Source organism: Archocentrus centrarchus, chromosome 9 (assembly GCF_007364275.1).
Source record: "Archocentrus centrarchus isolate MPI-CPG fArcCen1 chromosome 9, fArcCen1, whole genome shotgun sequence".
NCBI classification, from domain to species: Eukaryota; Metazoa; Chordata; class Actinopteri; order Cichliformes; family Cichlidae; genus Archocentrus; species Archocentrus centrarchus.
This window is the reverse complement of record NC_044354.1, coordinates 11659532-11681343: the sequence shown is the minus strand read 5'-3', so window position 1 is coordinate 11681343 and position 21812 is coordinate 11659532. Positions and strand designations below refer to the sequence as shown.

Sequence of the window (21812 nt, the reverse complement as noted above, 5' to 3'; positions counted from 1 at the left end):
GGAAAGTTGGCTGAATAGTCTATTTTACAGTAGGTCACTTGAATAAGAGAGAGAAAGAGAGAAGTCTGTGATTGTCAGTCCCTCCTCGTCTGAGGTGTCTGGTCATACAGCAGTTGTTGTTTTTCCTTTTTTTTCTTTGTTGAAATAACTTTGATCTGAGGCATCAGTGCGAAGACACAGAGCAGATCTGTGCGGACCACTCTTCATCTTAACAAACATCCCTCTCACAGCCTCTTCCTCTCACAGCAACTATGAAAACATCACCGCTGTCCAACTTGACACAGTTAATTACTTTGTTTAAAAAAAGGAAACACAGCAGGTACATGCACACACAGTGCAACCAGCTGCGATGTTTCTTCAATGTACGCTACTCTTTTGACACCAGAGGCGTTCTTATACGCACCGCATTGGTTTCTCACAGTTTTTTTTTTCCAGCTCACACGCAGGCCCTCACACACCATGCCCTCTGTTATTGCACAGAGTTATTGTGTGGCAAGTTTTTGAGTGTACTCACTCAGTGCAAACTCGACTCGACTGTACAGCAGGGATGGATTCTGAGGGCCTTGTTAGCGCGTACTGTCAATGTTTCTTCCATTAAGCCTCACACTTAGCTCTGACAGGTGACAATAATTTCACAATATGTCAAACTGAATCTAGAAAAGTGATGGACTGGCGAAACATCCATCCCTGTTGTACAGCAGGCTGCACAAGAGGACAGGCATAGTAACTGTTAAGAGGGAGCCTGACATAAAAAATACATATACACTCAAGATTATCTTACACGTTTGCTAAAATGTAATCAACTAAACCAGTGTTCAACTTCAGTCAAGTAGTTGCAAAAGGCAACCTTAGATATAGAAAGAAATGTACAAAATGCTTCTTAATTTATAAATAATAATACTATAAATCAATAAAATCAACATTTTCAAATCCACAAACACCAATACCATCAAGTGCTGTTGTTAATAAACAATAAGACTTGTAATTCCAGATTGATGTTTTACATCGAATTAAAATGGCTGTAAGTGAAACCGCAGTGATCTTGAACCCCCCCCCCCCCCCCCCCCCCCCCAATATTTCTGTAAAGACTAAAATGTGCCGCATTAAAATGCAAAAAAAAACCCAAACAAAAAAACACTGAATGTGTTTCCTTGCATGCACTAGAGCTGTATATACAGTGTGTCTGTAAGCTTTCAGATATGCGAGCTGTACTGTAAGTGAGTGAAGTGGTTCTCAATAATGGGGATGTGTGGTACATTATTGAGTTTATTTTCGGTTTAAGCCGTTGGTGGACTGCCAGTAAAATGTGTGTGTGGGGACAGTGTGTGTCTGTGTGTGTAAAATGTGGTTGAGGGCAGCCATAGGAATGTGAGGAGAGCGTGAAGTTGAAGTTGTGGCTTACAGAACATCTGCAGGCTACAGTAATGAGGGATGTTCACTCTCACCTTCTCCCTGGGGACATTTACACCTCTCTTTCCGCCTCTCTCTCCCTCCGCCTTTTCGCTCAACTATCTCCTCTTCCTCCTTCATCTTTCTCAACATGACCCATTCGTACCTTCACACTCCCATCGTCTTCTCCTTTCTACCCCATTGCTTCCGATCTGAACTCTCTCCCTTCCTCTCCATTTCTTCTCAGTATGCATTATTACCTCTCCTCCTGTTTCTCCTCTTCAGTGCTCCTCATTCCGGGCCCCTCACTTTTGTTTTCTTCTCCTTCACCTCTTCTATCCTCTCCATCCTTCCACCCTTCCTTCTCGGCCATAAAACAATAAGTCTTGAATGTCTGTGAGGAGACTGTGCTAATGGAGCCCATTAGGCTGTAATGAAATATACATTACACCATTACAGAGGACGGGGCCTGGCTAAAGCACTGCACCGCTCAAATAATAAAACATGCACAATTCAATTTCCTTCTCGGACAGTTTTGAGTGACTTTCAGTGTACATGTGTGTGTTCGTGGGGATGGAAGGACGACGGGATAAGGTATACCGTGTGTGTGTGTGTGTTCTCGTGTGCATCCCCTGTAGCGCAGATGTGGTTTTCAAGGATGTCTGAGTGCTGAGAGCTTTGATGATTTAATATGGGTTGACCAAATGAACCACACCTTCTACAATGCCGGCACCCACACATCTGACCGTGATCTGACCACTCAAACCCCCAGCCTCCCTAAGCAACCTTTACACCTCCCTTCTCAACAACGTGATCTCGCGATTGTTGGACAGCTGTGGACAAATGAATCAATTGACCTCCGACATGAGCACTTGACATCACAAGGTGAAGCATCTGTCACTTTAGGGGGCTGGGGGAGTAGTCCTCATGTTACCCTGTGCTGTATGACAGTGCAGTACAGGCCTGAGTAAAAGGAACAGAAAACAGCAGTAAAATAGTGTATGAATGCACATTTCCATTAACTCATGTCAATGAGCAGATTTTTTAGATCAGATACATTTTTTTACATTTGTGTTATTCACAATTACGAACAGCAGAATTCCTCAGCCATCTTCCTGAATTATTCTGTCATCACAGCAGTTCAGTTCAGCCTCAGCTGGCGCTGTATTGTTGCTGATTGTTTTTTTTGTATCAGCAAAATTGGCCGAGCAGAAATTATCTTTTCATCACATCCCCTAATTTTGTGGTGACAGGAAAGCAGATTTTGTTTACTTTCCCTGCGTGGTTTTTTTTTTATTTTTTTTTTTCCAGTCGTTATTTGGTTACACGCAATTTACTTCATGTGTACCAATGTGTTAATCATTGCCTGTGTAGTCTTGTTGGATAAATGCAGACATTAATACTGATGTGCATTTCTGCAAGACAGACAAAAAAGACAGACAAACCGACAGGGTGAGAGGGGAAAACACAGTGTCTTTATGGCTCGACGTCTCGCGGAGCCATTTCCTTCTGAAATGTCTCACCAGTCTCATATTTACACACACAAGATCGAAGCTTCCGGAAATCCTCCCCTCGCCACATCTCCTTGAAATTTCCGGATGTTCAAACGAGTCCTGTTGTCCAACAGGAAGCAAGGAGTGAGTCATTTAAGTCCTTTTAATCAGGTTTCATCAGTTTAGCCCCAGTCAGTTTAAAGCATTTGAAAATAAGTGAGATGCTGTTTTTTTTATGTTTTGTTTTTTTTTACTCCAAAGTTAAATTACTCTTAAATGTCTCTTCGGGAAGGAAGGAGGGAAGAAGTGGAAATGCATAAAGGAGAGGAAATCGGCAGGGAGAAAGAGGCGATCGGGGGATCAGTTGAGGAATTTTTTGATTGCCTTTGAGAGTTTAATAATAGCTTCACATCCTGTACAGCGACACCTTGCACACACGCACACCTGCATGAGAACTGTATGCTTCAGCACGCATACACATGCACGCAAGCACAAATACGCATTCACATTCAGTAACCATCCCCGCCTAAATGCACACACATCGCATACACACATCTAAAACCCTCCCTTGTCTTCCTCCTGTGTTCAGCCCAGTATATCCAAGTATACAGGTGAGGCCTTGGCCAGGTTGAGGAGCAGACTGTGGATTTCTTTAATGTTGAGTCGCATGTGCGGCTCTCTCTGCCAGCAGCCCAGCATCAGGTCATACACTTCTTTAGGACAGGTCCTAGGGCGCTGCAGCACCCTGCCCTGGGTTATACACTCTATCACCTACAGAGTGAAAGAAAGACAGGCATCAAGTTAATTATCAGAAGAACTCTTGTCCCATTTGGCAAAGAACAAAACAAAACAAAAAAAATTCACTGTTCAAACTCCAGTTAAAATGATGGAGCATCTGCTCTGCCAAGTGAAAATGTCACAGTGAATAAATTATTTACTGAACTCGAGAAATAATACAGCAGAGAAGTCTTCAAGATAAAGTCTGCAATTTCTCTATACCAGCGTGAGAGGAAAGTCACCACCAATACAGTTTCCTGCATGCATGTGGAACACCCACTCACAGGCCACTTCATTAGATACACCTTGCTAGGTTGGACCCCCTTTTGCCTTCAGAACTGCATAAATTCATCATTGTATTGATTCAACAAGGTGCTGGAAACATTCCTCAAAGAGTTTGGTCCATATTGACATGATAGCATTACACAGTTGATGCATATTTTGTTGTCTGCAGATCCATGATGTGAATCCCCTATTCCACCATATCCCAAAGGTGCTCTTTTGAGATCTGGTGACTGTGGAGATCATTTGATTACACTGACCCACTGTCATGTTCAAGAAAGCAGTTTGAGATGATCTGATCTTTGTGGCATGGTGGAAGCAGCTGTCAAAAGATGGGTCCAGTGTGGTCATAAAGGGAGGACATGGCCAGCAACAAAACTCAGGCAGGCTATGGTGTCTAAACAATGCTCAGTTGTTACTAAGGGGCCCAAGTGTGCAAAGAAAATATCCTCCAAACAAGTACACCACTGCCAGCAGCTTTAACCTCTGATACAAGGCAGGATGGATCCATGCTTTCATATTGTTGCACCAAATTTTGACCCTAACATCTCAATGTGAGAGCAGAAATTGGGCCTAATCATGCCAGGCAATGTTTTTCTAGTCTTCTATTGTCCAATTTTGGTGAGCCTGTGTGAATTGTTTCACACTGTTTCCTGTTCTTAGCTGACAGGAGCAGCACCTGATGCGTGTTGTGTGTTCAGAGATGTTCTTCTGCATAGCTTAATTGTTAGGAGTGGTTGTTGACTTCCTATCAGCAGTTTGGCCCTTCTCTCAGACAACTGCCACTAGCTGGATATTTTCTCTGGTTGTGCAGAAAAATACCAGTAGATCAGCAGTTTCGATGCGCAGTTTGAACTTCAGCAGGTCGTCTTGACTACTGTATGTTTACATGCTGAAATGCACTGAGTTGCTGCCATGTAGGTAGCTATTTGCGTTAACAAGCAGCTAAATAGGTGTACCTGATAAAGTGGCAAGTGAGTATATTTAGGCCTTTACAACACCTACCAACCAACCTCCTCAGCACAAGCAGTATTTCTCATTTTCTGGCACCAGTTTGAAAAATCTCGATATTAATCTTAGCCTGTAATGCAATTTTGCTTTTTATAATTTCCTCAAACACTAAGTACCACCTGCATTCATGGAATGAATGCCAATTAATATTTTTATTCATCTGCCAAAATTAGCTGTTCCAAAGACTTCTATATTTCCATTTAAGAAACTAGAATACCTGAGACTAAAAATTCAATATCTAAAATTGCAAAAGATCCAATCAGTTAGAACAAAACTTCATATCCTGTGTCAAAGATATCTGAGCATCACATTTCATTCAGGAGGTGAATGAGCTGTGAAACAGTATAGAATTGATAGACACAAATGGTAAAAGAATTTGGTCAGAGGGTTAAAGGTTATTTTTGGATGTAACCAGAGTTAAGGGCATCCTAGGGTTCAAGCTGGTAAGGCTAAGGTTAAGGTGAAGGGTTGAAAGGCTGTGACACAGCAGTGTTTTCTGGAATATTGATTCAGACTCTGGGTTAAGTTGTTTTTCTTTATCTGAGGGAGATGTTGTGTCTTCAATCTGATGCAATTTGAGCGAGTACATTGGTTAGCCATTTTAAAATTAATCATACATCATTTATTTCATTCATCATCATTATTTTAATTTTCCGCAGCTTTCAGAGAGATGCATTTGTTAATGTTGGGACCTCTGGGCTGTGCTTCTCTTTCGAGCATCGTGTGAATAGTTTGCTCCGTGTCTTGCAATGAGACGATGCAGTCAAATGCATCTTGCTGAGTTTCTATGAGCAAGGAGATGACGCAGAACAAAAGATTCACTGAATGTATACCTATGAGAAATATGCTCACAAAACTGATCAAATATTTAGCCTTACTTTTACTGAAGGGCTGTTTCATCATATCTAGGGGCTGCAAAATCTTGTTTACCATCACTTATTAAAAAGATGTTGCTTCCAAGGCAACTTCTACAGAACTTTGTTGCTTTGTACTTTTAACTACACTTCTGTTACTCACTTTACACCACTGTGATCCATCAGCTACCTTCCCAAACTCAGTGCCTGTTCCTAAGATATTATAATTTTAATGCTGGAATTACCAGGACTGAGTAATTATTCAATGAGTTGGAAAAAAAAAACAAGTATACGTGTGTTAGTATGTTAATTTAGCCAGATTGCTTATATAATTGTGACCACTCTGTATGAATCAACAAAGTTTTTTTTCATGTAACTGTAGAGGAAATTGTTGCATTCACAATAAAAGATTATATACCTCATTATTGGAGAGCTGGTACCAAGGTTGTTTTCCATAGGTGAAGATCTCCCAGAGAACAACTCCGAGACTCCAAACATCACTTTCTGTTGTGAACTTCCTGTACATGATGCTTTCAGGAGGCATCCAGCGGATGGGCAGCATGGTATGGCCTCCAACCTTTGAAAGCACACACATACACACACAGTCAGACATGGAAAGAATAACATACAGTCATATTTTTAAAGTTGAGAAGCGTCTTATATTCTATTTTCTTTTGTTTTCTTGTTTGACAGCATGCGTTCTACCTACCCACTTCTCACATGCTCAGACATTTCAATATAGTTTAAAGTTGTGCTACAAACATTTCACTTCTTCCAAATTCCGCCTGAGGTATTTCATTGAGCGCTGTTTGATGGTATGGCACAGCAAACAGCATTATCTCCCTGAATGTAGCACACTTCACTACTAATAATTTGCTCAAGGGTAAACCGCTGAGAAGGCATTGCTTTATATTCCCCTAAACAAAGACTGCATACATTTCAGATACAGTTGAGCTTACAAGAATCACATGGATCAGTTAAACAACCACAGTTAGTGGATAACTGCAAAAACACATGTCAGAAGTGACTTGCAGCAAAATGTTAGCAGTCATGTAATTGTGATGTTGCAGTGTGCTGTACTATTAGTAAGCAAAACTGAATGAATGATGGAGTTACCTAATTAGACCTTAAGTTATAGAATCAAACACGAATTTCCTGTAATTCAGAGAGGAGATATCCTAGATCCCATTAAATTATTGTATGCTTTCATTGTTTATTTCAGTTGATACTCTCACACAGTGTTGCTGTTGGCTTGAATTCTTACTATAATGATCGTATGTATTTATGTCTGTTCTCCAACTCCTCCTAGACACACAAATAATCTGGATGAAACTTACTATAAAAACTGGTATGTTATGTGTATGTATACGTTGTTATGTGCATTTTTAGTGAAGTGGCACTTTCAGTCACTGGAGTGTGTTGTCATGCATATCTATAAATGTGTTCATCAATCAGTGATGCCAGTAGTGCCTGGAATTGATTACTCTGTCTTACAAAATGAATATGTAGCTTGCAAAGAAGAAGAACAATAAATATGTGTATTCCTTATTCATTTTTTTGGTGTTTATGAACACCGTTTTTGCTATTTTGCTAATTTGCTCTTATTTTAACATATTTTTTTCTCTTTTTGTCTTTATTGATGGAAAAATAAACTGGCAGATAATATATTACATGCTCTTTATGAGCTTGTGGCTAAAGTTGTGCAGTGTGTATGGGTGAAATATGAAAACCCAGATGTTCCATCTAATAACAGCTTTTTTTCCCTAGTAGTTTGTTTCATGTTTTTTTTTTTTATGTTAAAAAACATATGCACTTTCCCACTTAAGCCAATGTCAAGCACACAAAGCCCCCCCCAAAAAGAAAACACAAATAAATTATTAATTTATCAATTAATTTATCATTCCAGCAGAAATCTAACCTACCGACAATGTTTCCCCTTCTCACTGCACCTTCCCACTCCCTTTTCTTCTCCCCTGAACATGAATCTCCTGACTGATCTGCGCTCCACTGCGCTACACAGATAGCACAATCCATTTTCTAAGGTTTATGTCTGTCATTAATGGTTTGGTACCCACACTTGGCCTGGGTCTACGTTAGTCAGGGGCTTTTTTTTAATAGAGTAATAAAATGTGCACTGTCAGACAGATAGTCATCAGGTTTACTTTTACATCTGGGGAAACATATCTGCCTCCATCTCTGGAGCTCTTGCTCTCCATATCCAGGCCTTCACTTTTCTCGCTGCAATGCTTTTTCGCCCTCATTTCTGTTTATCATTTATATTTCTCCATCTCTGTCCAATTCAGATGTGTTCTACTGGCATGGCAATATTGAACTGCAGTAAACTAAAGGAGCGTAGAAGAAGGACCACAACACATAATATAGACTATAATATAAACCAAAATGCTCACATTATATACATTCCTACACAATATAGCAGTCTTTAGTCTAAAAAAATATCATTGTTGTGTTACTGTAAGTTTGTGTTCCCAAATCAGATCTCTCCTTTATGCTCATCTCTATATAACAGATACTACATAGTCCACTCACATTGGCTTGGAGCCAGCTGCAGCAGCTGTTCTTCTTAAAATGTTCATATTATGCTAATTTACAGGTTCATATTTTTATTTCAGTGTTCCAGAGTAGGTTTACATGTTGCAGTTTTTTTTTTTTTTTAAATCTAACCATACATTGCTGCAGTACCTTTTTTTCACTATTTTTCTAAAGCGCTCTAGCTTTTATTTTTTGGCTCCAGACACCCCAAAAGCCCAGCCTGTCTAATTGGTTAGCTGAAAAAAATAAGCAGCTGTCGGCTGGTAACAAAAGCCTGGAGCTGCATGTATTAGAAGCAGAATCAGAATACAATGGGAGATTCCTACAGTAGGTGCTATACTACACAATGAATCTTTTTTTTTTTAAATACATGCAAGGTTGTTATTTTTTTCTCTGTACTGTCAGGAAATGCCAACAAAAGACCAGCTGAGTCCAGGTTACATTATACCACAAAGCTCACGAAAACTCATCCTGCTTAATTGTTTCAAATCTAACTAAAAGTTTCCATAATCTATGATTAACCCTCAGAATTTGTTTTGATATAGCTGTTTTCAAAGCTAATTATAACAGTAGCTGCTTTAGTCAGGCAATGTGCTAAGGCTAAGTATTTTCCTTTTTTATGAGCACACTACTGAAAAAAAAAATAATCACAGGACCTTCACTTCCTTAGAGCACAAGAAGACTCTTCTGTTTGGGTTTGTAGCCAGTGATGCAGTCATTACTTAACAAAGAAATATACTACACATTACTTTTTTTTAAGTAATGCATTCCTTAATCTCTATAATTTGTTATACTGCATATTACATTACATTAGCGTTACTCTGCAACATGTCCATGAGATGTACTGTTACAATATAACCATAATCAACAATATAAACTTTACATTACTTGCCCACACATAATCCTTATCCTAATGAGGACCCACACAGGGTGGACTGGCCAATTAGCAGAACTGGAATATTTCCTGGAAGCCCGAGGGTTGTTTGGCCTGCTGTGAAAAGTCAACTTGATGAGCAAACAGTTTACAGTCTGTGCAGAATCTGTGCATCAGTTTTACTTACGACTTAAAAATTAATTTGAGTAATAATAACATATTTTTTCAAAATTTCTATAAGATATCTGTAATAAAATGAAAATAAAACCTTTCAGTCATAATAGTTTGGTCATGTATAATGGCCTATAGTCTGCAAAATTAGCAGTGTGGTGGATTTCCTGGAATGATGTCCTGGTTTGAATTACTACCTCAGTCCAACCCTGGACATACACAAGAGCTTTCTTTTACTTACTTATTTTCACTTTTTTAAAAAAATTATTAGCAGAAAGCTGATGGCTAATCTGAAAAGCTGCCCAAACAGCATTCTGCTGTAGAAACAGGTACAGGTAGAAGTGGAGGCTACAATGCTACACACCTGCTTAATGCTAATTTTTTTTTATGTTGAAAAACAAACTTTGGCTGCATTTTTGCTTTGCACATATTTGCAAAGAGTTCATGTCCTAGTAATAATTGTGTCTTGCCTGAGTGCAGTTAGCATTTGACCTCATATACTTGTCCTTTAGTGCAACAAAATTAAATGAATGTCTATATCTCCACTCCTCAAAAATTATAGGTTGCTCTTGCTTATTTTTGTGGCTTGACACAAACTGAAGTCAGCTTAAAATGGTACATTTGAGAATTGTTGCCCATCATGCAGATAACTGAGGAACTTACATCATTTTTAATATGGTTTATTTATATTAAAGAAATCAAATGACAAACTAAAAGGGTGTAGGCTGAACCTAAAGCTTATATAACACCTACCCCTGAAGGTGCATTCCAGTAACAACCCAACTGATTAGCAAGTGTAATGTGCTACATGGTGATTTAGATAATTAATGGAAGAAAAGTGTGGACTGCCAAAAAGCCATTTTATGACAAAGGTAACATAATGTGATCTACAATGATCTGTGCCATTTCTAACTAAACACAACTCTGTTTAATATTGCACCGGGAAGACTAAGTGTAGTGCATACTAACCAACAATTATGCCAACAACATTAAATAAAATGAAAACATAATGGGTTTGTTTCCTATTCAGTGCTACCTATCTAAAGATAATTTTTCCATGTACATGTTTTATTGTTTCTTAGTTTTTTGTTTTTCATGCATATATTAACAAAGGATTAACATTTATGTTGAGCAGCGTTGTTATTAGTTGCTTTGTTGGGTAGATTTTTCTCTTCTAATCTATTGATAGTTTTATATATTTCATTATATCCATTAGTCTTTTTGTGTTATTCATCATGACTGATCATTTCCCCTGATGCTCTGAAATATTAATACTGGGCTCTTGAACTGCTGTGCAACATCTCTCCTTTTATGTTTGTTAACTGTGTGTGTGTGTATTTGTGTGCGCTCACTGGCGAGACAATAAGGAACAAAGTGAAGGGCAGTCACTTCAAAAGGGCACCAACAGGACTGAATTAAATAGAAAACAGAGGAAAAAAAACACATGAAAGAGCAAGAAAGGGAAGCCTCAGACTGAGTTTCCTGGGGGGAGGTGTCATCAAATATTAAGAAAGTTGTGTTTACAGTGGACCAAACACACTTTCAAAGATTTTTACTGACGCCTAGTTGCTGCATTTCTCTGTCATCGGCTCATTCTGTGTTTTGTCTTTGCTGTCAGTAGCTTCGTCATCAGTCTTTGTCTTCTTTGCTGTTCCCTTATCTCTCTCCCCCTCAATCTCTCTCAGTCATTCTCACCTTCCTTCACTGTCTCTAAGCCCGCCTGCCTGTCTCCCTCCATCTCTGTCTTATAAATATGCATTATTTCACCTCGACCACTGTCTGAGTGTTCCAGGAAAGCCTCACAAAAACGAGGGAAAAAAAACACAGCAGAGGAGGGATGTGCGTTCTTTGTGATGACCTCCCAGAGGCTGTGGTATCCATGGCAACTGCACATTGAAAAGAAGGTATTATGGGATTTGATGTAGGAGGGGCTTATGTGAGTAGCCCCGCCCACTTTTTCTTGCACAGAGGACCATGTCGCTCAAGAATGAACGCGTGCATATGTGTTTGTGTGCTGGTTGACTCCTGGCCAGCTCAGATACAGTGAAACCAATGACATGTAGGTTTAAGCAATATGTTAAGTATTTTTGTGATGCTGCTTATGTTAAATAAGTGGTCGCATACTGACACTTGATTAGGACAACAATGAGGAAGTACAAAAGTCTACAAAAGTCTGTGTTAGGATGTATTTAATCTCTCTAAAAAGATACTGACATAAGAATCTGCAGGAAAAGGCAAGATTTTTGGCATCACGAGTTCACTGACCAGGATTGAGCAGGCTTTGCCTGCGCACCAGTAAGAAGTCCATTTTGAGAACAAAAAAGGGATTACATTTATCCATATGCAATCGGCATAATGATTTTGCCTTTTATTTACTTTTTATATTCTTTACTAGCACAGGCCCATGCTGCAGTATTGTTTGGCCAGGTGGTGCTGCTGGCAAAATGATTTATTTGATCACATTGAAAAGTAAGAAATAGTGGTGGTGGATACTGTGTGTATGGTAAAAATGGGTCATTTTATAGCCCACTGCTAAGTGGTTGCTAAGCAACATCATAATATATCATGCATAATTTACCTTTTGTGGATATAAATGAGATGTTATTGTCTTGAAATTCAAATGATAGGATGTTTTTATAAAGTATTATAGATGCATAAATGCCAAAAAAGGGCCATTTCAGCCTGTTGCTACGGGGTTGCTAGGTAACATGATGATGACATAACATTGAACATCTATTCAATTCAATTATATTTATATAGCCCAGAATCACAACAAACAGACACCTCAAGGTGTTTTATATTGTAAGGTAAAGACAGAGCAAACCCAACAGTCAAAACGACCCCCTGTGAGCAAGCACTTGGAAACAGTGGGAAGGAAAAACTCCCTTTTAACAGGAAGAAACCTCCAGCAGAACCAGACTCAGAGAGGGGCAGTCGTCTGCCGCGACCGGTTGGGGGTGAGGGGAGGGAGACAGGACAAAATATATGCAGTGGAAGAGAGCCGGATATTAATAATAACTAATGATTAAATGCAGAGTAGTGTATAAACACAGAGAGAGTGAAAAGAGGTGAGTGAAGAAGAAATACTCAGGCCATCATGGGAACCCCCCAGCAGCCTAGGCCTATTGCAGCATAACTAAGGGAGGGTTCAGGGTCACCTGATCCAGCCATAACTATTAAGCCTAATCTAAAAAATAGAGAGGGTGTCTGTCTCCCATATCCGAGCAGGAAGCCGGTTCCACAGAAGAGGGGCCTGAAAGCTCTGCCTCCCATTCTACTTCTAAATACCCTAGGAAGTACAGGTAAAGCTTACAGCACCTGGCATTCCCAGGTGGTCTCCCATCCAAGTACTAACCAGCCTCAACCCTGCTTTGCTTTTGAGATCAGGTATACTCAGGGTGGCATGGCTGTAAGCCAGCTGACATAGAGTAGAACCTTCAGCTGTACCTATGTGCCAACTTTGGTTGCTCAACTTCTGATGTGGTCTAGGAGGAATTTGCAGACAAGTAACCAAAGACAGAGATTTTGTGAATTACAGTAAGATTTGTGAACGGGCAGATATTGGCTGTTGTTCCCAGAGCAAAGTCAGGTGACATTGTGATAGCATAAGTCACATGATCTCTTTAGTCTTACTTACTTTAGTCCTACTTAGGATTACATTTTCAGATCATCAGTTTGGTTTTACATGTTTTTGACTTTTTATTTTTAGTCCATGTTATGTAGCAATTAGTTCTATGCAACAAGAAAACCTGGATTAGGTTGTTTGGACATGTGATTTCGGTGAACATGCACCCTTTTACAATACGTGAGAATGTAAAAATTTTTGCCCCTTCATTTTCTTGGTAACTGCTATAATGAGTACCACTGCAGCAATGAAACCAAAAGAGGGTGTATGGATAAGGTCTATTTCAGGAGTTATATTTTAAGCTTTGGTTTTGGCGTACAACATCAGTGCATCTGTAGTTTAACCAATTGTTTTATTGTAATAATCATCATCATCACCATCATCATCATAATAATAAAACAAATGGTACAATGAGGGTATATACGTGAACGATACACATAATTTCTGTTGCATCTTCTCATACAGATGTGTTTTCTTGGTGCACAATTACTTGTTCACAGATACCTGCTTTGCTTTCACCGCTCCAGGTGCTCCATTAGGTTGATGTTTGTCTCTGACTAAAAAAATCAAGTGGCCAGCAAAATTACTCAAAGATTTTTCAGCTCTGCTTCAGTGCCGGAGTTCCTCTACCGCCATGTCAGCAGTGTAAAACAGTCAGGCATGAAACCTTAATTTTATTTCATCCTACAGGTTTGGCCGTAAAATCAGTTTAGGGAAAAATGAATAAATGTGCTGTAGTATACTAAGTGTGTGCGTTCACCCTCACTGCAAGCCGAGCCCCACCCACGCACCCATACGCCCACACACACACACACACGCCGAACAAAAAGGGTGCGTGGAAAGGCTCAAGGTTTGATTCGAGGCATCCTGTCTGTCTCCTGAAGCGCCTGTCAGGTTCATTGTGTAACAGGGGATTCAATGACGTCATCACAGCCCCTTCAGTCCTACGCCTCTGCATCTATTTCCCTGCACATATAGTACACGCACGCACGCAGGCATGGGGTGTAGGGTGTGGGAAGTGGGGGGGGGGGGGGGGGGCTTCAATTCCTCTATGACTCATCTTCACTTGTCTGACGCAAGAGCATGACTGGGTCCCTACACTCTACACCCCCTCACGTACATAGACACACGCACACACACACACACACCTCTGTCTCTCATGGATGCTGAAATATGGCTGAATCACTATATTTTACCTTCCACCCTCCTGTGCCTCGCTTATGGTTTTTGTTTTTCTCCTGTCTGTCTACCTCTCTGTCCTTTTTTGTCATTTTACTCTGATACGCTGCTCCGTGGTTGTCTTAAGCAGCGCCGTATGTCCCTGTATCGCTCTATTACTGCCTCGTCTCTTTTTGGATATTTATTTGTGTCTTGTTTTCTTCCTCCCTGGCATCCCACTCCTTCTCCTCCCTCTTTCTCTTCTTCTCTTGCTACTTCCCCCCCATCTCCCTGATTTCCAAGCCTTTCTCTCCTTTCATCGCTTTGCCACCCTGCTGCCTCCATCTCCCACACTTACATCTCACTCCTTCTCCACCTCTGTTCCTCCACTACTGCCTCAGCATACTAAACAGAACTCCTCTGATTACTTTTCTTCCTGAGAAATGTTGGAGACTCAAGGAAGGGACCCACCGCCACTGCCCTCTCCTGTTACCATGACTACAGCCACAGCACTTAGCTTTATTGAGGAGGGGTGAAAGGAAGGAGGAGAAGCGGGGAGATTGCTGTGTGTCGTCACACAGAGATGGCACAAAAGAATGCCACAGCAGCGACCTTAATCTTTTTTCACATCTTTAATTTGATGCCAAATACAACCTGTTATTCCAATTTTATCTCAAAAGTCATCATAAAAATCTCTAAAAAATACATTTTGCATGTGCTTTTAATGCAGATTAATTATGGCCATGTGGCATTTGCGGTTTATGACTTCACTCTCGGTTTCTGAAACATGGTGTAGACTGTATATAAAAGATGGATACAGCCTTCATGAAGTCTGCCATGATGTTTTTTTTTTTGTTTTGTTTGTTTGTGTGTTTGTTTTTTTGTTTTGGTTTTGTTGTTGGGTTTTTTTTTTTGAGCCAGAAATGACCATATTTGAATGCTAGCAAGTTTGGTTAGTGAGCTGTACTCAAAAAGTGTACAGACACAGATACAGTAAAGTCCATAAATATTTAGACATTGACATATCCGTACACCACCACACTGGATTTAGGAATTGTGCCTGTGTTGGCACACCAGTCAGTCAAAATAGGCGCAGGCATTTTTGTAACATGTTTTAATGCTTTTTTTAGCGCTGCTAAATTGGGCAATTCAACATGGGAGTCTACAGGGCTTGGCTCACTTGATGGGGCAGCCTCAAGTGGCTATTAAATGAACTGCAGTTTCCGTCACTTTCGATTTCTCTTCATTTTTCAGTCACAGTAGTCATAGGAAATTTAAATATTTTTCTTAAGAAACAGGAAAACATATTTGCATAATGTGTTATAAAAGGGAACACGTGAAAGAAGAAGAAACAGCTAAGAAAACTACTTTTCCCAGCAAAGTAAAAATATTTGAGTGTTTCTTTTCAAGACAAATTATTACTGCAAATTGCCATCACTGAATTATCAATTGTCCTGCAGCTTATTATCTTTCTGAATTTTAAACTGATTGTTTAGCCTTGGCTGCAGTCTTTTTCCTCTTTCTCTCTCTTACTCTGTCACTGTCACTTGTGTCATTTTGTCACAGTGGATCAGAGAAAGGGCAGGAAAATGGACAGTCAACTACCTATCAAGCAATACCACTGATTAGATTTTGGCCTTTTGGAAAAGTAACAGATTGCTCTACAAAAGGGAAAAAAACCACAAACAAACACACACATTAAAGTCTGTCTTGTACCCCTGAGTTATCCAAGCACAACAAGACAAGCTGCTAAATATCCCTGCAGCGCACACACACACACACACACACACACACACACACACACACACACACACACACACACACACAGAAAACATGGGATATCTTTTAAATTAATTTAGCCACATTCCTACTCTTGCAAGTGTCTTACTCAAACCCTCGTCCGTCAGTCATGCTCATGCAAGGGAGTAGTGGAGAGGCACCCATGCAGCAGGGAGAAGGGGAGGCTGAAAGAAAGGCCTGAAAAGATATCGACACATACACCTACCCTGTAGTAGTCAGTGCTGTAGACATCTCTTGACATGCCAAAGTCTCCAATCTTTACAAGCAGGTTCTCACCCACCAGGCAGTTCCTTTTGGACAACAAACACAATCAAACTCAAAGTAAGTTCAGAACAATAACAGCAAAATACTGCAGTGAGACTCAATATAGATGTTCATTGCTGGAGTTAAAATATAGGGTATTAAACTGCAACCATATATATTATTATTATTATAATATCTTATTTAAGATTTAGATGTCAAAATGTAGACTGTTTGACAGATTATCTGTACATGATAGCTTGACTGGTTCTACTAATGGCTACAGTCTTCTTTGGTAGACTGTTTGAGGTGGTATCAGCAATAGTTTTTACTTGGTCATGATGAGTTTTGAATAAAATCCTCAAGGATCAGAACAGAAATTCCAGTTTAATGAGACATCTGGCATCTGTTAGGAGCAAGCAAACACGATGTGTATTAATGGAGTATGTTACAAACCTGGTGGCCAGGTCACGGTGCACAAAGTGTTGTGATGCCAGGTAGACCATGCCAGATGCTATCTGCTGGGCAATGTGAAGCATTTGAGACTGGGTCAGCTCCACAGGTCTGGTGGTCTGGCCCTCTGCCATTAGAACTGCATCTGGACCGTGAGCCCTGCAAGAAAAAGCAGGAAAACAGTGTATCATTTGTGTTACATGTGCCCCTCTAAGAGAGAGCATGTAGAAGATTAAACTAGATTAGCAACAGCAAAGTAAATCTCTGCTTCCTAATCTTCTTTGATTCTTTGATCACTCTGTTTTCATAAAAACATTTTAGAGAAAAGCACATTTTTGATTTTGCTATTTGCCATTTTACATAATGAAGAGGAGAGCCATGCCTGAGGAACTTGTTGAGGTCACCGTGTTTCATGTACTCGAACACCATAATGAGCGGGTCGCTCTCCACGCACACTCCATAGAATGTGACAATGTGTTCATGCTGAAGGTTTGTCAGCAGCTCAGCCTCACGGTGGAAATCCTTCCTGGCATTTTCGCTGGCCTCTTTAAGTGTCTGCACACACAAACACACACACAAACAAAAGTGACATTGTAATAAAGTGACAAATGAAACCCTCACACATTATGCCACATACACTTCTGCCAATTGGTCATTTTCATAGTGGATTAATTCTCCTCCAATTTATTTGGCTGAGGTCCACTGTGTAAAAAAATAAATAAAAAAAGTGTCTTGCCTTGTAAAAGTGAGTTACAGCAACACGGCACAAACAGTGTGAAATTACTGGCACCAAACAAGGACTGATATGATGGCAGAGCAGGAAAAGGATGGGGACATTTTATATTAATGTTAGCCATTACAAAGTACAGCACTGTTTACATTCATTATATTTCCCTGTTCCCTTTGAAACTAATCTTTGTCTCCCTTCCATGAATCAGGAAATCTGTCAGGGAGGTTGTGTAATACAAGCATCCATGGCAGAGACAAAAAAAGACAAATGTATGTGAACAAAAGCGATGAAGACAGAGAGTGAATGAGTGTGTGTGTGTTGGGGGGGTTACAGGAAATGAAGGTGATATGGGATGTGTATTAATTTCACATCTAAAGAAGAAAAATATAGAACATTTTTGCTTGTCCTACATGAATAATTGATTGTCTTCCTACAGAATATGATAGGGATATACATGAGCTTTCCACCTTGTATGAGTGTGTGGTGAGTGTGTCTGTGTACTATCATTGCAGCTAGAAGCTACTACTACAAATACAGGTCTACAAGAGTATTGACTTAGAAAGCTCAGAATGAAACAACCTTTGACCTTTTATCAGCAGCACTAAAATGCAAGAATATTAGCCAGATTTCAACTCCATCCACTTATATTTAACAATGATGTATTGTGAAACAGAGACTTGGTCATGCACATGACAGACTGTAAGGTGATACTGCAAGAAGATGATTATTACACTACAGATAGTATATGAAAGCCTATGCTCCAAATCTGAGTGTGTAATGTGATATCAAATATGTATGGGAAACATGAGTTGGCTGACTTTCCTTGGAGGTCTCTGTAGGGCCTTTTACAGTTATATTTATTGCGATCAGTTTTATTGTTTGTAATTAATAGAATTAATAATGGATAAAAATGATTACTGATGCTATATAGGTCAACGAAAAGCCATTAAAACAGCTTTGGGGTTGCAAGTTTTTTTCAGTGTGGTTTTTTTTATATTAGTGCAGTTCTGAATGTTTGAAAACCACAAACACAGTTGTTTCTCACTTTGAAAGAAGCCAGCAGGAGGAAATAAGAGGCACCGAATGTGATACGGAAAACTCCCAGTCTTTGTTCTTAGTATGGTTTATAACTTATTTGTAATGATCTATTAATGTCCAATGAAGCTTTTACAACTTATAAATCTTTACAAAAAGTTACTTATTAAAACATGCACATAAAACACCGAGCACGGACACTTTTTCTCATTATCCCAGACTGATTGACGATGATCCCCTGAAGCCTAATTTATGGTGTACTGTGTGCTCCTTTAAAAAAAAAAAATTTGGAAAAGAAAAATGTAATAAAAGAAAAAACTTTGGTAGTCATTGCACCGCTGGTCTCAATCAGGATCAAATGACCACTGCAACCAATATTAATCACAGTATTGAGCAAAACATATTAATGTTGAGTGTAGGAAAAATACTGACATCCCTGTGAGCCAGAGACTATTACAAATCATGGTGTGACTTTCTGTACTGAAAGCTGCATTAATTCCCATGCTAAAACTCATAATATTGCACTGTTAGTCATCCAGTCTGAGCACACTCAGGTCCATGGACAAATAAAAAGCAATCAACAACCTTCAGCTCAGAAATGTGGTGACTCATATACATGTGTGAAGGGAACATTATTGAAAATGTTAAGGGTTCATGACAGATAGAATGCAAAAGTGTAAATGAGTATGCACGGGCTTGTCTGCGTGCATGTGCATATGCATATTTTTTTTAATGTGTGCTTGTTGCAGTTTGCCTGTGATGACAACTCGGTGTTTAATATACAGTAACAGCGAAACTTGCTTCTCTATTATGAATGACGACTCTAAAGCCAGGCCCATTAAGCTCTATTAGTGAGTGTAGGTCATTGTAATGTGGTATACAACTGAGAACATGTTCCTGTTATGTAGTATGAATGACAGAGGGCGTTATAAGCACAGCATGGTATATTAAAAATAAGTACATTCCTCAGAATCCATATTCTGTCACCTTTAGTCCTTTCCTTCCTTTGGTTTATGTTGTACAGTACAATGGAGGTACAGGGCACAATAATTACTGTTTGCAAAAACAATGGAATCACCACACTACCAGGATGGAATCACTCGAGGTTGGGGAAAAGAATATGGAAACTCCTTGTAATTTGCATTTCTAAAAAAAAAAAAATACCTGCACGAATTTAAATATGCAAAATAGTCTGCAGTTAAAAGAGAGCGTTTGCAGACCTTAACAAGCTGCTGCACCTGGCTGATTGAAAGGAAGCATGACCCCAACAAGAGAACTGTCAGCTCAAACAATGGAAAGGATTATATAGCTCCTTCAAGAAGGAGTGTGGCAAGAGATGCTTGTTGTTCCCAGTCAGCTGTGTAAAAAAATCTGTAGCAAATACAGACAAAATGGGAAGGTTATAAGTGGAATAACTCAAAGTAATATGTCTGAAAAACAGAAAATGCTAAACAAAACAACTGAAAAACAAATGGGCAGAAACAGAAGGTAATGCTTGCAATACAACTGTGAGAAATCAGCTGAATGAAATGGGATTTCATGCAGAAAAACCAAAGGAAAACCAGCACTAACACAGAAAGAGAACAAAACTTGTTTACAGTGGGCTAGAGAGAAGCATTCTAATACTCATTTATGACATGGTGTTGCATTTTAGGCGATTTATTTATTTACTCAGAAGTATATAAAAAAAAAAAAAGCTGAGTGAACATCATCAAAGTGTGGTGATTCTATAATTTTTTGCCAGGGATTCTATTAAACAACTCTGGCAACTCTTGCAGGCAAATCAAATTTGTTTCTAAAATCAAATCTTTACAACAGACTCAGCACTCTTTCGAGTGATCGGATCAGATGTGTGTGTCCTCCTGAGTGTTCAAGCATCTTAAGGCATTTCATTTGCCAAGAAAACCTTGAGGAACTGTCTTTATTAATTTGATTTCTCCATCTTTTAATTAAAAGCAGCTGGTTAGAAGTGACAAGATATTTATGATGGACATCTTTATTTGGATGTAGAGTGCAGAGTCTAAGTCTAACTCCTGGTTTATCATTTCAGTTTCCAGTTATACCATATCTATATGTATACTGGCCACTTCATTAATTACACTAGTACTTGGTTGGACCATCTTTTGCCAGCAGAGCTGCCTTAATTCTTTGTGGCCTAGATTTAACAAGAGACTAGAAACATTCTTCAGGGAATCTGGTCCATATTGATATGATAACATCACACAGTTGCTGCAGATTTGTCAGCTGCACATGCATGACATGAATCTCCCATGCCACCACATCCCAAAGGTGTTGTGCTGGATTAAGATTTGGTGATTGTGGAGGCCATTTGAGTACAGTGAACTCATTTTCATGTTCAAAACACCAGTTTGGGATGATTTGAGCTTTGTGACTTGGTGTGTTATCGTGCTAGAAGCCCTCATAAGAAGTTGGGTACACTGTGGTCTCGAAGGATGGACACGGTCAGCAACAATACTCAGGTAGGTGTTTAAATGATGCTCAGTTGGTACTAATGGTCCTAAAATGTGACAAGAAAATATCTGCCATGCAATTACACGACCACCAGTTTGAACTATTAATAGAAGGCAGGATGGATCCATGCGTTCATGTTGCTGACACCAAATTCACCAGAGTCTGTCTGAGAAGTGCCACTCACTAGATATTTTCTCTTTTTTTTTAGACCTTTCTTGTCAACCTTAGAGAAAATTCCAGTAAATCAACAATGATGCCACGTTCAAAGTAATATAAATCACCTTTCTTTCCCATTCTCATGCTCAGGTACAGTACTAGTGGAAAAGAGGCATTGGTTATAGGATTCCATGTATGTCCTGCCTGCTAGCATCTTGCACCCTGCTGTTATGTTCTGGATTGTCTCAGGTGCATCTCTGTATCTCTTGCCTGGTCTGGTAGACCCCAGCCTCTATCGATCTTGTGCTTAGAGCTTGTCCCTGTGCTGCCACGATTAGTAGCTCTGTGCTGTCTTTCAGTTGACCTTTGTCCAGCCGTTGGTATGATTTTTCGATATCTGTCACTTCTTCTATCTGCTGCTGGTACATGCCGTGCAGGTACCTGTCCTTCCATGATGTTTCCTGTTCTTACTCCTCTTCTTTCTCAGGTTTCTGCTGCCTGAGGTATTCACTAAGCACATGATCAGTGGTGGCCATCTTTCTGATGTACTTGTGGATCTTTGCTGTTTCATCCAGGATAGTGGTTCTGACACTCAGTACTCCTCAGCCTCCTTTCTTCCACTTAGCGTAGTCTCAGGGATCTGACCTTGGGGTGAAACCCTCCATGCATAATAAGGAGCTTTCTTGTCTTGATTTCTTCTATCACCTACTTTCACCAGGTCATCAGACAGCCTGCTATCTGA

General features: G+C 39.7%; 1 protein-coding gene and 1 pseudogene across 1 annotated transcript in view; both read right to left on the bottom strand.

Moving 5' to 3' along the window:
- Positions 1-1092: 1092 nt before the first annotated feature.
- ntrk2a (neurotrophic tyrosine kinase, receptor, type 2a) overlaps positions 1093-21812 on the bottom strand; it is a 104003-nt gene continuing 83283 nt past the window's right edge. The window contains exons 12-16 of the mRNA XM_030738185.1: positions 17060-17232; positions 16681-16836; positions 16190-16274; positions 6225-6383; positions 1093-3653 (exon numbers count right to left, since the gene is read on the bottom strand). Of these exons, the coding sequence (XP_030594045.1) occupies positions 3468-3653; positions 6225-6383; positions 16190-16274; positions 16681-16836; positions 17060-17232 (759 nt within the window). The 3' untranslated portion in view covers positions 1093-3467. The remainder of the gene's footprint in view (positions 3654-6224; positions 6384-16189; positions 16275-16680; positions 16837-17059; positions 17233-21812) is intronic.
- LOC115786384 (uncharacterized) lies at positions 12708-12816 on the bottom strand (annotated as a pseudogene).